The following is a 16865-nucleotide window of genomic DNA, read 5'->3' on the forward strand; positions in this document are numbered from 1 at the left end:
CTAAAAAAACACCTTCCCCTTCTCAGAAGTTTTTACATTTTCACAGACTCCAGCTGACTAAATTCTAAGTAGAAATGTCGCCATTAAAATTGCCACTTGATTTATTAAGTTTAGTATTAAATTTAATAAGAAAAACCTATCATACATAAGCTATTAAGAATCTTAAGAATGTTTGTTCTTAACATGTGCTAAATATTGACACCGTCTAATGTAAATTGTAATTTATCAATTAATATATTGATAATTTTGTTATAAAGGAAATATTGCTTTTATGGGCACCAGTATGTGTTACATTATTCACAAAGAGACCAGACCATTTCTCCTCAATGAACAAATAGTTGAAAACATAGTAAACCATCATATTCTAGCCTTGAAGACCTGTTAATCCTTTCTGTGCTGGGGAGACCAAATGACTGAGTCAGAGGAGAGAAGTTTTCTACTAGGATTTCAATGAAATATTTACTTTGCTTTTTTCATTAAAAAGTAAGTTGAGTTAATTATGGGAAAAATAGATACAGCTTTATTATTTTAAGGTCTTAGGATTTTTGTTTGGAACATCCAGTTGGAGTCAGACAACCTCTGTATACCACTAGATGTCATGTGTGTTTCACAGAGATAATGCTAGAAGAGTTTATCTTTCAGGAAGAGTTGCAAAATGAGTTTCCTTTGGCTCTGATTGCTTGTTTGTCATCCTGCAGATAGCAGACATGAGGGAGGTCATTAAGCAAATGCTTATTATTAGGCAGAGTGTTCATTCTAAAGATTATTGAATCACAGTCTTGGTTCCAGTGGTTTTCTTGTAACATGGTAAGTACTTTGTGGTAGCTGAATTACAGACATGGTAGAACTGACAGCTAGATTCTGTGGTGGTTTAAGCCAGCACAGGTGGGCATGAAAGACACTGTCTGTCTACATCATGGTTTTCTTCATATCAGTGTAAAGGAACACTTATCAGTGACATCACATAGAATTACTGTCCTTCAGTGTGCATGTTATGTGTTCACTTGTTACAAGACTGCAGTATTTCTGAGCTGTTGGAATAACTCTTCCCTTGTATTTATTTGTCTTTTCAGGAGGCTGCTCTTTGCAGACAACTTCCTATGGACTCAGAAAACATGGTCCCAGTTCAGACAGCTGTGAACACCCCTGCCATGACACAGGACATGAGGCCTATTACAAATAATGGATCTGATCCTTTCTTGAACAGGCAAGTTCATTCTTCTTCATTAGGCAATTCCTTCTGTTGCCTTCTCTAGGCTGTTACAGGTGTCTCTCTAAAATAGACCCTATATCATATTTTTTTTTTTACTTACTGTAAACAGGGGGGATGGCTGAGGGGCTGGTCTGAAATCTTTCAGTTTATGCTTCAAGAAGGAATATTTTAAAAAGCAATAAATTGTAACTGGTGGTTTTAATTCTATTGTTAGTATATGTAGAAGACTAGGTAGAATAGGTATGTTACCTAAGTATAAATACACACAACTTTTTAGGCTGTCAGAACTGATTTCAGCTAGAGAGTTATATATGAATGTGTGTATTTCAAAATTTAAGAGTGACCTCGCTTAAATTACTTTGTTGTTTGGGCTGATGTGGCCCAAATATTCTGTTGGCTGATCAGCAGTTACAGGATGAGGCTTAATGACTCAGCATCTATTTCTGATATGTAAGCTCCTGTGTTCTCTTCTAACACTGTGCTCAGGAACTGTGTCTGTCAGAGCATCTTTACTGAGTGTTTTTCATGTTTCAATTTGTAGTGGGCCATACCACTCCAGGGAGCAGAGTACAGACAGTGGCTTGGGATTAGGATGCTACAGTATACCAACAACACCTGAAGATTTCCTCAGCAACGTAGATGAGATGGATACAGGTAGAATACTCAGATTTAGCTTAAAGTATAATCCGTGTATTATGACTAGTAATGTTTTGTAATTGTATAACTGAACGATTAGCTCCAGCTTTCTTAATCAAGAGAACAGACTGACATTGAGAGAGAAAATGCCTGGAAGGTGCTTAGTGCCCAGAAGGTTCTCAGCTTTAACTTAGTTAGATCCAGATTCTGCCCTTTTACCTCAGACTGATATTAAACAGAATATATAAAACCTGAAAATGCAAGCCTTAATTTCTGTTTTCATCCTGTTGTCCATGGTAGGGGGACTAAAAGTTTGTTATGGGTTACATGTACAAATCAATACATTTTCTAACTGGGAAATCAGTCTTGCTTGTAAGTCTCTTACATTGGCAAAGTTGCATTTGCCTTCAAACAGAGTGTATTTAGCTAGCTTACATGTTGATACATATTTATTGTATGTTAGTGTCCTCATGGTGTTTAAAATACTGAAATAATTTACTAGGAAATGAAGGGTTTTTTCAGAGAGTGAAATTCTCAGCACTTCCTCACCTAAACTGCCTTTGAAGTCATTAGAAATTCAGTATTATGCAAAGAATGAAAGATTTATCTATTAAAGATTTTCATGTTTGTTCTTATTAATTTATGGAAAAAAGAGTAATATTACAGATCTAAATTGCTGTAAAGCACTTTTTTCAGTTATTTCCAGCAGACAGCCTTGCCCCTGGTGCAGGGATCAGGATGGAGGTGTACATGAGGGTCCTTTGCTGCTTCCTGGGCAGACCAGGAAACAAACTTGAAACTGTCATGCTTCCCAAGTGGAAGACCAGGGCTGGATGCTTTGAGCACTGCTGGAAAGGACCTTCTGTGCTTTTGAGATCAAAGCAAGGATGTGAAATGTATTCTCAGGAGAATATGTACTCTATACCTAAATGCAGTTTTGAGATAATGTTTGTGTTGTGTAGGAGTGCTCCCAAGTGCTTGTGGGAAAGGGGGAATATATTTTTATGTCAATTCTGTTGTTTTAAATTACTCACAATAAGACTTTGGTACTTCAAAAGTTCTTCTTTACTTTTCCTAGGAGAAACTATAGCACAGACAACAATGAACATAAATCCACACCAAACACGTTTCCCGGATTTCCTCGACTGTCTTCCAGGGACAAACGTTGACCTTGGGACTCTAGAGTCAGAAGACTTGATCCCTATTCTCAACGACGTGGAGTCAGTGCTTAACAAAAACGAGCCCTTCCTTACCTGGCTGTAATCAAGCAATGCTTGTTGGGCCTACAGTGCAATTCAGATTTCTTGTTCCTCTTGGGGTAGGCATAGAGTATCTGAATATCCTCAAGAGATACAACATACTGCCGTATTGACTTCTGTTACATCATCTTTATGGTCAGTTAAATATCTGTCTGAATTTGATTGATACTAATTTAAGTATGAAATACATTTTTATATCTATATAAAATACATACATGGATATATATTTCTTTAAAAAAACCCATATGACTTTACACATCAGTGTACTTTTTTACCTTTTCAAACCAGGCAAAAACAATTCACTTTTAGGACAGAAAGTGGCTGATGTTTGTACATATCCCTGACTGATCTCCTGGGTACTGACTGACATCACAGACCCTTTGTGAATCAGAAAAGCTAACTCCTAGGTCACTTGGTTCAAAAAAAAGTGCAAAGCATCAGGGCATGAGAGCAGTTTTATTATTATGTTTATGACAATACTATCAGAAGCTTTTTTAAAATCAACTTACTTAAGCCTTAAAAAACTTTTTTAGTTCTTAGTGACTAACTGTTCTGTATAGAATACAGTTCAAATATGATCCATATCAAGCATAATAATTCTCATTATATATTTGTGAACAAACAATACTATAGCAGTTTCTTTTTTTTTTTCAATAAATTACTGTATAGTTTTCAGAAAATAATTACTTCTAGTCTCAAAGTACCAGAATTGTTTAGCAACATTTTTACACTACAATATTGTTACAAAATAAACCAGGCTGGTTACTGACTGTTGCCTTTTAAAAACAAAGAAATGTATTATAAACAAGCATTTTTTAAAAAATTCTTAGATTTTTTAGTTTATTATATTAAGCACTACATTTTTGTAACTTAACACATGAACAAGCAATTTTTTTATAAATATAAAATCTGCAGCAAGTATTTTAAGTGCAAAAATATTCTTTTAAAATCAGTTCTGGAAAATGTGGCACAACTTGTTAATGTCATACATAGGGGGAGAAAAACCTTCCTCATACTGTTTTCAGTGATGTTTTTAACTGACAGTGTAAAAATACATGTAGTTCTATACATGAAAAAGAACCAGTAACTTTATCAGGGCACTGCTAAAGCAGCATTGGGACTCACCTGGTAGAGCTGCTTAGTTTTTATGTCTTTCACTTACCATAACTGGTGCACAGGACATGAGGCATGTGCTGTGTGTTATTGCCTGTTATATATCCTACAAAACTTCCTTATCAGAGGTTTGGGACTGAGAAGACATCAAGAACATTAAGACTGCAGTTCCCCTGAAATGAAAATGAAGTCCTGAATATTCTTAAATGTTTTGAAATTATCTTATTTATAATTAATGCATATAAGCATTTTGTATTGAAGAATAGGTAATTTTATGAAAGGCATTATAACTTTTCTCTAAGCTTAATCCAGGCTATGTAAAGAGAAGAAGAGATGTAGCACTAAGTGTAAATGTGTGTTTGCCAAGTCTGACAACACTTAGCAAGATCTTACTGATGCATCAGAATATTGACCCTTAAGGACCTTTTTTCCATCTGGTTGGATGAAGGTAGGTGAAAAGGTCAGCGATGAAGTGATGGGAATACAGAGTAGATTTGGAAGATGGATGATGAGGTAATAAATGTAGATCCTTGCTGGGAAGGATGGCTGCAGACAGGGATACATAGCAAATGAATCTCCAGTGTTCAGTGAAAAACATGAGAAGCACTCAACAAAGTAAATGACCATGTTTGTGATGAACTTATAAGTGTACATGGTGTCACAGGATGGAAAATAAAAAGCACACACACTGAATTTTGAAAAAAGAGATATTTGGCAAAGACCTACAGTTGTGAGGTTTTATGACATAGTAAAAAGTAGCTTTTTAAAAATGTTTTCTTTTTTTTAATAGAAAAAGAGATGTAACAGCAAAGTTGTGTCTGCACAGAATTTAATCGCTGAATGGGCATTGTGTTTCTTTTATTCTTTTTGGGGGTTATTAGTTGGGTTTTTTAAATTCTAACTTGCTAGTTTTGCTAACTGTTGAGATAGCATAAACTTCTTTTCAATAAACAGGGGACCGGGCAGGGCTGACCAATATTACTGTAATTAGTTTCAATCTCTCTCTTTTAAGGATTTCTTCAGGTTGTCAGCCTAAATGAAAAACAGATGGTCCTAGGGCTTTGTTGTTTAGTATCATGGCTGATGTTGGTAAAGAACTGGAGATTTTCTGGCCAACTTTCAAGGCCATGTCACCAGCACTGCTCATTTGGTATAAGGAGCCGACAGCCATTGGTGCTGGAATGACCCACAGCAGCTGTGGACCTGCTGAGATCCAGGTGGTAGTGCCTATCAACAGGTTGTGTTTAGAGAATGCAGTTTGTTCATTTGCTAGCAACTCTTCACCATTGAACATGTAAGTTTGTCATAACAGAAGATGTTCTGAGCAGGTTGGCTAGCAGCTCTGTGAGATAGCTGGTGCTGATTCCTGCCCAGCCACGTGCATTGTTGTCAGCCAAAGGCTGTTCTTTGTATGGGGAAAACTGATGCAACTTTCTAGTGAAATCACATCTGCTATTTATCAGAACTGTGAAGCTGCAAGCTTGATTCCTTTTTTATTTGTATTTCTGGTGGTTGAGTGTCTTGGTGCAAAGACCTTAAAAGGATAAAGCAATCATAAACTGTGTTTCTGTTTTACTTCCATAGTAAACCAGCAGCAGATCTGAAACAGGAAGGTACTGTGTAGAGCAGCACTTCAGGCAGAATCTTAGGTTAGATCTTTACTCAGTCATGAAACCAATCTTGATTAAATTAAAAGTGATTCTTTACACTGTCAGCTTTTAATTTTTGTTATGGAGATAATGTATCCGATGAAGTGCAATGACAATAAAATCTGTTTTTCAGAGTTGTCTTTAAAAAAGTTTCTGGCTTTAAACAGGCTTATGGCAGAAATTCTCAGTATTCAAAGCATATGTAATATGAAAGTAAATTTATCGCTGACAATATTTCACTGTACTATTTCAGGTTTTGAGCATTTACTGTATTAAACTGTACACTGTCTACTTGTAGTATAAATACAACCAATGTGCCAGCTGGACAATTTTGCTGTGACCATCCCTGAGGGGGCATATGTAAGTCTTGGTGATACAGAAGTAGTGGGACATGGTTAATTACAGTTTGTATTCTGGTAATACTGTTAGAATGTAACTTGGGGAGGGATCGGGTTTGACTTTTTGTCAACAAATGCTGTTTGGGGGAAGGGACGGATTTAAAACTTTATTTTAATTACAGAAAAATGTGGGTCGTTGTCCAAATAAACTTGTTTCCTAATACATACATCCATGTACATGCTAGTTCTTTAACTATTTTATTTACTTTTTTTCATTTTTATATGACTTGTGTGAGCATTTATTTTTAATTTTTAGTACCTTACAATAGATTGTACGAGAGGCAATCAGATCAAACTGTTGTATCCTGGGTTTGATTCTGTTTTGTTTTTTTTTTTTAATTATTCCTTTGATCTTTTACATGAAAAAATACAAATGAACTTGAAAGATTTTGGATGCATATTGGTTTTTTAAAATAATTTCTTTAGGGTAAGGGATGGGTTTGAGGGTTTTAGTATGGGCTTCTCAGGGAACTGTAAAACACTGCTTAGAATAAAGGTGTGGACATACTATTCTGTGAAAAAGGCATGCATTTTGAATTTAAATGTTCAATTTTATATTGTATAGTCAATTATTCATATATATATATACATATTCAATATGTATATTAAATTCAATATCTATTTGAATTAAAATATGGGGGCAAAGACCCCACCCATGTCAGGAGAAGCCAGCCTTCCCACCCTCTGACAGCTGGAATGGCTCCAGGGTTTAACGTTGTTTGCTTTGCAACTGCTTATGCTATGAGCAATGTACAATCCATGAAGAGGGAGCTAAAGTTGAACTGGAGACAGGTGATGAACATTCAAGACTGGAATGATGTGAGAAAACATCCCTTGTTCTGGGCTGAGCAAATATTTTTTCAACATTGTATATGTTGCTTCCCTCCTTTAGAGATGAACCTTTTGCAAAGAGTCTCCAGTTAATGCATCATTCCCCGACTGTCCTGTGGTTAATGTATCATTTCTCTGCAGTCCATTTGTTGAAGACAATCAAAAAAGACTAACTGTATATAGTTAAGCTGTGCAGGGGCTTAACCAGTTTTGTCCTGCTGAAGTGCATGGGCTCAAAATCACATGCTCATACTCCTCATGTTGTAATCTGAGTTGTTAGATAACCGATGTGTATCCTTTTATGATAGCTCTCAGCTAAACAGTGCCATGCAGTGTTGAAGTTGCCATGCTCTCAGCACCTGCTCACCCAGCAGACAGTTTTAATGGGTGAATAATGAAGCTTCAGCCAGCATGGGTATTTCTGAGATTTTACAAAGAGTGCTAATATTCTTCCTTTGACTGCTATTATTTTTACTTCTGTATGTTCATATTTCTACACACTGTAACACAGTGTGGTCTTTAAGTTGGTCAGGGTTCCTGAGGTCTGTTAACACTTTCAGTTATCCTTGTTTGTGGCTTCTTTCTTACCATCATCTTTTTCTCCCTTCCTAGCACTGCACTCTCTTTATCTGTGCCTTCTTTTCAATAATTAACACTGGGTTTTTACATCATTCTCTGTTATGAGGTTCTAGGATTAATCCCTCTCCTTCATTTTACTGGATGCTTTACTGAGTGAAAACACAGAACAATCTCCAGTTACTGCAGAATTGACACTGCAGATGTGTGATTTGCTTGCAATTAAGTGCTAGGGGAGAGCCTCAGACGTTACTTTAACTGAATAGATTTGGAACATCGTTGTTGGCACTCCAAAGTGTGGGTTCAGCTGGGCTGCTGGTTCTGGTTCATTTACCCTTTTTCAGTACACCTGAAGGCCAAGGTGTGAATGCAGTCTGGATCACAAGATGAAATGTGTGCGCCTTGTGTCAGTAGCAGTTTTATATCAGCTCGTATTAGAAAGCCATCATGTAGCTGGGTGTCTCTGAGAAGCAGTAGCTGATTGATTATGGTTTTAGGTATCATAGCTTGCTGCCTGTTATTTCTTATCCTATCTCTCCCAAAGATTTGTATACTCTTCTTATTGATATATCAAAGCTGTACGCTGTGCAGCTACCCATCCCTTTGTTGAACACTGATGAGAAGCATTCCTTGTTCCCAAAGGCTTCATAAAAATCAAACAGGACAAATGTGAGACGAGGTGCAGGACAGCTGCTCACCACAGATGAAAAAATAGATATGAAATGGTTGCACAGTGTGTGTTGAAATAAAAGGTGCTCTCAAGTTCCTGGGCAAATGCAGTAGAGCAGGTGGGACAGACAGCTGTTTCTGAAGAGTTTTTTTTTGTAGTTTCTCATCTTGTACAACAATAATTCTCACTACCTATATTAAACTGTTTAACATTCTGCATATTGCTCAAGAGCTTCCAGTGCTTTCAAGTACTTCTAGATTCTTCAGATATCTCCTAGTGCAAATGCACAGTACATGACCTACATTTTCTGAAAGCACAAACCACAGAACCATTATTTCAGGAGGAAAATTTTCGGAACAGCTATGGCCAATATGAGAAGCACTGAGACATCCAGCCTGGCAAGCTGGTATGCGAAAATCTGTTTCAGAATTTTTTTAAAGAAGCATATTAGTTTATTTGAATCCCTCAAATGTCTCAAATCCCTCATATTTTGTCCTTGATTCCTTTGGAATGTAGCTCTTTTTTTTTTTTTTAAGTTTTAAAAGTTCTTTCTAAAAGGTTTTTTTGCCTTTGAACTAGCTCTCTATTGTCTTTCCTCTCTGTTACATAGTACTGTGCCAAATACAGCTAAAATGAACTTCTACAAAAAGATTAATAAACAGCATTTATGCTCATGTGTAGATTGGAAGCTTTGAGGATTTACAAGCTACTTAACTGACCTGAATAGAAATTGTAACCCAAATTTGTATTTTGCCCAAGAATACTCTCTTTTTAAATGGAAGCTGTTCTACAAAAATAAATATGAATGTGAGAGTTGTATTTCACTTATTTTATTCCATGATGAGGGATTTCAGGAAGGCTGAAAAGGGAGTCAGGGCTTCATAACACTGGTGGAAGGAGGAGCCCTTGATTCTCATCTTCTTGGCCAGAGCCAGTGCATTGGAGGGCTGCTTTGTGGAGCAGCTGCAGAAGGGATTCTCCCAGGATGAGGAGAGTTGTCTGCAATATTCCTATTAGACAGTTCCTTCTCCCTGGAAGAATAAAAACATGGAGGTAATTTCCTGGCTGCTGTTGCTGTGACTTTCAAAGGCTTGTATTATTTCCTAATGGCAACAGTATATGGTTTTGGCAGTGTGTCAGAAAACAGATCATGGAGCTGGAGGAAGTGTGGCTGTGTTCGTGGGGTCCCAGGACAAGGGAAGAGATGAGAATCTTGACTCCATTTTTCAGGAGGCTGATTTATTATATTATGATATATATTGTATTAAAATGCTGTACTAAAACTGTACTAAAAGAATAGAGACAAAGGATTCATCAGAAGGCAGGAAAGAAATAGAAAAGACAAAACCTTGTGACTCAGAGTTGACACAGCTGGACCATGGTTGGTCATTAAGTAGAAACAATTCATGTGAGACCAATCAGAGATGCACCTGTTGGTAAACAACCTTGAGACCACATTCCACAGCCATCAGATAGCTATTGTTTACATTTCCTTTCTGAGGCTTCTCAGCTCGAATAGGAGAAAAATCCTAGCAAAGGATTTTCATAAAAATATCATAGTGACAAGGAAGGGCAGTTTAGTTTTTCTGACTGTCAGCTAGAGGTGTGTATGTAACTCATCAGTGCACAAAATAATGAAGGAGAACCATCAGTTGCTCACCCCACAACATCCGCAGCATTTGCAGTCCCCACAGATGGTTCCAAAGAGGCCGTTCACCACCTGAATGCCACAGAGCACTGCCTGGATCCCACTCATGACCAGCAGCAAGGAGAAGAGGGTCAGGTGCCATGGGACAATATTTTCAGGTGATGTACACTGTTCCCACAATGAGTGGTCAGCAAGGTAATCTCTACATGAGAACAAAATAGTTAGGAAGAAGACTATATTGACTCACAAAGGAGTGTCTCACCACTGAGAGGTTGTCACTGCTGGGACACTGATGAGGTTCTGCTCACTTTGGTGAATTTCCATTGTCACACTAGTGCTACTTGTCTAGAAATTGACTTCAGTTTAGCCTCTAGATAAATTGAAGCAAGTGATTTGGAAAAAACAAGACTTCAGAAGGGAGCAATTGGAGACAAGCATGTGTTTGATACAATTGAACCATTTTTAGTGTTTTGGGAAGAAGAGATCTTAGCCAAGCATGTGCCAAATGGGTTTTATCTGTTCCAGCGTTTTGTCAGGGGCATTTTTGCTGTTTTTACTTGATTACAGCATTTTTTGTGTACGGGGTGGGTGGGGGACTGTGATCAGGGCATCCAGTATACAGGGGTAATCCAGTATCTCAAGTACAGTGAGAACAAGGGAGTACATTGTAATCAAAACAAATCATGAAATTATGCATGTCACCTCTTGCCCACTGAGCTGAAAATAACAGCTCTTGCTGTTCTAGATCTCTCATCTAAAGTAAAGGTAATAACTTCCATAATTTTTACCTTCACATTTTGGTTTAATTGTAAACTGCTTAACCACTGGCTATATTTCATCTGCATATTCTTAGTGCTGACTTGTTTGTGTTGTCAAGTGATTTCTGGAGTGCAATCAAAACTATGTTTGAAACAGAGCATATTTCCAAAGACTCAGAATGAGACCAAGGGAGTTGGTTTCTGGCCCTCACTGGCCCATGAACAAAGAATCCTCTACCTGTACACTTGGTTTCTTTCTTTTTTTTTTTTTCTTTTCAACCTGAAGTAATTTTTTTTTTTTTTTTTGTATATTATGAAAGAAATGCTGCCAGGTCACTTTGACTCAGGCAGACTGCATTAAAGGTTCTGAGGCAATGAAGAGTTTACTGCACCCCTTGCCATTCTGTTCTGATCACACCTGCTCTCCTCAGTAGCACATTGTGCCCTGTTGTTTGTTGAACTTGTCTTGATTTCAGTCTGAGCAGTGGGATAGCTGGGGTTAAGTGATGAATATACATGACAGTGAACATGTTTGAGTTGCAGAGCATGAGGAGCAAGCAGCTTCCAAATGCCATAGCCAAAATAAAATTATACATCAATTACATTTATTAATAATATATATATAATATTAGTAGTACTAATTATTCAAATACCATTAAATTTCAATATAATCATAGAATCACAGAATGATTTGGGTTGGAAGGGCCCTGAAAGATCATCTCATTCTGATCCCCTGCCAAGGTCAGGGACCCCTCCACTGTCCTAGGTTGTTCCACACCCTGTCTGACCAGGCCTCTAACACTTCCAGGGATGGGCCATGCACAACTTCTCTGGGCAGCCTGTGCCAGTGCCTCACCACCCTCATAGGGAAGAATTTTTTTCCTAATAATTGATCTAAACCTACTCTCAGTTCCAAACCATTATCTTGTCCTGTCATTACACGCTCTTGTAAAAAGTCCCTCTCCACTTTTCTTGAAGGCTCCCATCAGGTACTGGAAAGCCACAATCAGGTCACTCTGAAGCTTCTCTTCTCCAGGCTGAAGAATCCCAATTCTCATAGCCCTTCTTCATAGAAGAGGTGTTCCATCCCACTGATCACCTTGGTAGTCTCCTCCATCTGTGTCATTAATGAAAATATGAAATAACACCAGACCCAGCAGGGATCCCTTAGGGACACCTCTTGTCACTGCTGTCCAAGTATTCTGAGCCACTGACCACCACCCTCTAGATGCGGCCATCCAAACTCTTTCCATCTAACAGCTCACCCATCAAATCCATCTCTCTCCAATTTAGAGAACAGGATATTTTGGGGGATTGTGTCCAGATAAATGACTTCTGTAGTTCTTCCATTATCCACTGATGGAGTCACCCCATCATAGAAGGCCCCTGGGTTGGTCAGGCAGGGCTTGCCCTTGGTGAAGACATTCTGCTTGACCCAAATCACTTCCCTGTCCTCCATGTGCATCATCAGACCTTCTAGGAGGAACTGCTCCATGATCTTCCCAGGCACAGAGATGAGACTGACAGGTCGATGGTTCCCAGGGTCCTCCTTTCCACCCTTTTTAAAGATGGGTGTATTGTTTTCTCTTTTCCAGACACCTGGGGTTTCACCTGACTGCCAGGACTTTTCAAATATGGAGAGTGGCTTAGCAATTACATCAGCCAATTCCTTCAAGACTCTGAGAGGTGTCTCAATGTGTCATTGCTATTCATCGAAGTGGAATTTATCCCCATATGTTGCTTATCATCCCAAGAATAACCTAGGAAGAGGCTGTGCATTTCTCTTTATTGGCCCCTTTGAAACTCAGTAGTTTTTAGTGTAGTTGCTATTCTTTACATCCATGCTCTTGTACCTTATGAGGTCTTGCTGTGTGCTGCAAGCACCTCTAAGAGCTTGTATAATTTAGACAAGCAATATCATTCCCATTTTATACAATGGATTTGGAATTTGAATCATCTCACAAACTTAAAACATGTATATTTTTTTCTGATTGCCTTGTCTTACCCAGCCTTAAAAGGGTAGGTCCACGCTTCTTGATATTTACATTTAGGGCCTTTGTTTAGGGCTACTGCTGACAAAATAAAGCAGTATCCAGCTCCCAGAACTCCAACGGCAGCAAATATTATAGAAGAAAACATCTGATGAAGAGAAAAAAAAATGTTATTTTGGTTCCCTAAATTCATCTGTTAATAGTCAAATAGTCCAACACCTGAACAGCTGAAGTCTATTAGTTTTCATTGCATTGTAAATGTGTAATGCAGACTTGTTTTGGTATTTTAAAGCTTTGGCAGCATTGGCCCTGTGTGCCTGAGGAGGAGAAGGCAGGGGCTGGCAGCAGATGGCACTGCTCCCCTCTGGGGCCTTCAGCTCCCCTCTGGGGCCAGACGTTCTTCTCAGGACACTGCAAGCAAGACTAAGTCTTGGACCACTCAAGGCATTAAAAAAAAATCGACAGTATCCTTTACAAGTTAGCTTTGGTATCTTGGTTATATTTGGACCAAATCATTATTGTTTTCCTTCCCAAGTCTCCCTTTAGGTTTCATATTAGTATACTTTATCTCCTCACAGGTAGTTATCAGTGTAAGCTCTAGTAGTACAATTGGAATGGATGGAAAGTATGTCTATTTTTCTGGTTTTCTATTACAGAATTTTCCATATATACTAATATGTAAGTAAATCATGCAAGAACTAATGCCCTGCTTGAACTCTGAAATTCTTGTAGCCATAACAGTTTGTAGGTTAAGGTTATGTCCCTTATTGGAATAAAGTGATACAGGTGAAGAAAAAACCCCAATACTTTCATGTCATAGAATCATTTGGGTTGGAAATGACGTCTAATATCATCAAGTCCAATGTGATTTTTTTGTTCAGACCTCATCACAAGAGTCTTGTCTTGAGTCCTGGCATGCATTTTTATGTTGATGTATCTTTCAGGGCTAACTTAAAAATTATGTTTTTGTAGTAGACATCATAATAATGGATTTCAGCTAAAATACCAAATTTGGTTCTCAAACATGCTGATAGTAATAAGGCCCATAGGACTCTTGTAGTACTGTGTACTTGGTACTCTTGGCTGTATCAGTACTCCCAGTCAGCTGCACTCTAGCACACTGTCAGCAGAGAAAGCAGGCTGGTTTGCAGGCAGCACCACACGCCTGCCAGCTGGCTCCCACTCAGCCAGTGCTGGCACTGGGCTCTGCGTGAGACCCTGTGGGCCCCGCGTGAGACCCTGGTCCCCGCGTGTGACCCTGGGCCCCGCGTGAGACCCTGTGGGCCCCGCGTGTGACCCTGTGGGCCCCGCGTGTGTCCCTGGTCCCTGCGTGAGACCCTGGGCCCCGCGTGTGTCCCTGGTCCCTGCGTGAGACCCTGGGCCCCGCGTGTGTCCCTGGGCCCTGCGTGAGACCCTGTGGGCCCCGCGTGAGACCCTGTGGGCCCTGCGTGTGTCCCTGGTCCCTGCATGAGACCCTGGGCCCCGCGTGTGACCCTGGTCACTGCGTGAGACCCTGGGCCCCGCGTGTGACCCTGTGGTCACTCTGTGTGACCCTGTGGGCCCCGCGTGTGACCCTGTGGTCACTCTGTGTGTCCCTGGTCACTGCATGAGACCCTGGGCTCTGCGTGTGACCCTGTGGTCACCACGTGTGACCCTGGTCACCCCTGGCTGAGCAGCAGCAACACGGCAGTGCTTGGCTGCTTGTGGAGTGGTATGTGCTCTGCAAAACTCAACCAGCTTCTCTTCACTGCTTGCAGAAAATGGATCATGCAGTGTTGTAAAGGCAAACAGATGGCTCCATTTCTTCCTTCTCAAAGTTCAACATATTTTTTTGGTATTGTGTGAAGACAACATCAAAGAGAGAATTTAGGGAAAGCTCTTCGGTCAATCTCATAAGCATGAATCTTTTCCTATTTGTTTTTCTCTCTTTTTTTTTTTTTTTTATTCTCAGTGGAAAATATGTTCCTTTATTAAAAAACTGTAATGATCTACTGGATCCAGAGAATTTATTTCAAAAAGACAAATTTTCCTACTAGGAATATAATTTTTTTCTGATTTAATTTTTAAGCTGAAATGCTTGAGATATTTACTAGTGTCTGAAAGTATTCTTTGAAAACTTTTCTAGTGTGAAAGTAAGCTATAAATTCAAAGTGGAGCCTCACCCACACTGCTTAAAGTAGGAGGTTGGATTAGGTGACCTCCCGAGGTCTATTCCTTCCTGAAAATCTTCCTGTGAATCTAATGAGACACAGCTCATTTTGTGGGTCTGCAGTGAGTTGGGAATGTGTCTAACTGCCAGGGTGATTTTAAAAGCTGCCAACAAAAATTGCTAAGGAGAGGATTGTTGTACTCTGCAAAACAAAATGTAGCTCTTCCAGCAATTAATTTTAGTTGTGATAGTAACTATAAGTATCTTGATAACCTTTTGCAATCCTGATAGCAAAAACCAGTGAGGTACTGTTGTGGTACCTGTGGTAAAACATCAGAGCCATAATACAATTTTTACAACCTGCTATTTCTACTTCCTAGCACTCAAACAAACAGCAGGGCGGTTTGTCCCACACTCAAGACAGCCTCTATCTAGACTCACAATGACTGTGAGAGGAAAACACATATATCAGTAACAATTTAGCTTTTACTTTTTTTTTGCCATGTTTCCTTTCACTTACCGCAAACCTCTTTCCACAGCTCCGATTACCACAGCATCCACAGCAATCATTATTCTGAAGGCCCAAAAATACCAAGGCAGGGAAGATCATCTATGAATAGTTAGAAATATATTTTGAATTGGGATGAATTCAAATTACATCTTGTTTTAAATATATTCATTCTATGGGTTTTTTTTTTTCTTATCATTACTTTAAGTTACTTACTGCCAAACCTTTGGATGGCTTATAACTTATTTGTTTATCAAAGAGGAATTTGCAGTCCTGAGAAAATTCAACAATGCAAGTCATGCCTGCGGGCGGGGGGAAGGAAGAAATGTCTGAATTTAGACACTTACCAATACACCCGATCCCAAGATCCCTCCAAAGCACCAAACTTCATCTGTAATATGTCCACTCTCTTCAGGCACTTTTCCTCCAGGGAAAAACAACAAAATGTTAGCAAGGGTGCAGAGCACGGCCAGGGGGATGAGAGTACTTCCCAGGCACTTGGCACAGCCTCCCGAACACATGCTTCTTTAAAGGAATTGTGAACACAATTGAAGATAAAATAAAATCTCTCAGATGTTCTCAGAACTGATTTATAAAAAGAAGCTTCTCGGTGTACTTTGCAAAGTCCAGGTTCTATTGTGCCGTTAGAGAAGTTGAGCCTGTAGAATGCTCCTGTCAGTGTCCTTGTAGTCAATTGAAAATGCACTGTGCTGGTTTTTTATATGTCCTTGCAGCCGTGATGTCAATTTTCTGAACGTCCGTAAATGAAATTACGTTCAGGGCAGCCTCTCATTTTACTATAACAACCCACAAAATCTGTTAATATTTTACTAAGGTGGCTGACACATTTCATAATCTGGGTTCAGGTCATGGGTTGATACCTGTCTTAGTTCTGGATCATCATTTTACAACACATGATCTTTCTTCATACTAGAAAACACTTATTTTGCAAGGTCTGACCAAAAAATGCATAATGAGTCAGCTGATATGAATAACAGATTCATAGTCCAAGTTTTTGCATGTCATGAGATGGTTCTGTATTTGAAACAGTAGAGAAAACTAGCTACTACAGAGATGAGCCATTTTAGACCAATAAAGATACACATCCACAAACCCAAGAAAGTTCTTGGGTTGCAGCACGATGAGAAACTCTCTTATTTATGAAGTTAGGTAGTTGGACTGTGCCTCAGGGCATGTGTTTCTTCTCTGGTTTTGAGAGTAAAAGGATGATTTTATATTTATTTTGTAATTTCATGCTCTACATGATGAAAGACTGCAGGAAAGACTGAATTAGAAATGCTCTAATATTTAATATCCCTCTTCACCAAATATTGTTATATGATGAAGATGAACCAAAACCTGACAGTATTTTCCATAGATTGTATTTTGAAATTAAGGCATATGCCATGTTTTAGGATAACTCACACATTTTTGCACTTTCATAGGAGAATATTTCATATAGCATA

At 38.9% G+C, this 16865-nt stretch overlaps 2 protein-coding genes across 2 annotated transcripts in view; one reads left to right on the forward strand and one right to left on the reverse strand.

Moving 5' to 3' along the window:
* The window catches only part of WWTR1 (WW domain containing transcription regulator 1), a gene marked incomplete at its 5' end in the record, with an annotated part of 41834 nt that extends 35178 nt beyond the window's left edge, over positions 1–6656 (forward strand). Inside the window, 3 exon segments of the mRNA XM_038145253.1 lie at positions 1074–1207; positions 1755–1867; positions 2928–6656. Coding sequence (XP_038001181.1) covers positions 1074–1207; positions 1755–1867; positions 2928–3112 — 432 coding nt within the window.
* A 2503-nt stretch (positions 6657–9159) lies between these two features.
* Positions 9160–16173, reverse strand: TM4SF4 (transmembrane 4 L six family member 4). The gene is made up of 5 exons (XM_038145484.1): positions 15747–16173; positions 15412–15501; positions 12757–12890; positions 10006–10195; positions 9160–9376 (listed from the first exon to the last, which is right to left on the reverse strand). The coding sequence occupies exons 1-5, from the start codon at positions 15918–15920 to the stop codon at positions 9359–9361; spliced, it is 606 nt and encodes a 201-aa protein (XP_038001412.1). The 5' UTR covers positions 15921–16173; the 3' UTR covers positions 9160–9358.
* Between the last annotated feature and the right edge of the window lie 692 nt (positions 16174–16865).

This window comes from Motacilla alba, chromosome 9 (assembly GCF_015832195.1).
Source record: "Motacilla alba alba isolate MOTALB_02 chromosome 9, Motacilla_alba_V1.0_pri, whole genome shotgun sequence".
Classification (NCBI taxonomy): Eukaryota; Metazoa; Chordata; class Aves; order Passeriformes; family Motacillidae; genus Motacilla; species Motacilla alba.

What these genes read in the sequence shown, in the direction of transcription:
- TM4SF4 (XM_038145484.1), bottom strand. Translation starts at nt 15,920, where the DNA reads ATGTGTTCGGGAGGCTGTGCCAAGTGCCTGGGAAGTACTCTCATCCCC. An exon ending in GCTGTGGAAAGAGGTTTGCG is followed by an intron (nt 12,891 to 15,411) that starts GTAAGTGAAAGG and finishes TCTCTTCATCAG; the next exon opens with ATGTTTTCTTCTATAATATT. An exon ending in ACCTACCCTTTTAAGGCTGG is followed by an intron (nt 10,196 to 12,756) that starts GTAAGACAAGGC and finishes GTTCTCATGTAG; the next exon opens with AGATTACCTTGCTGACCACT.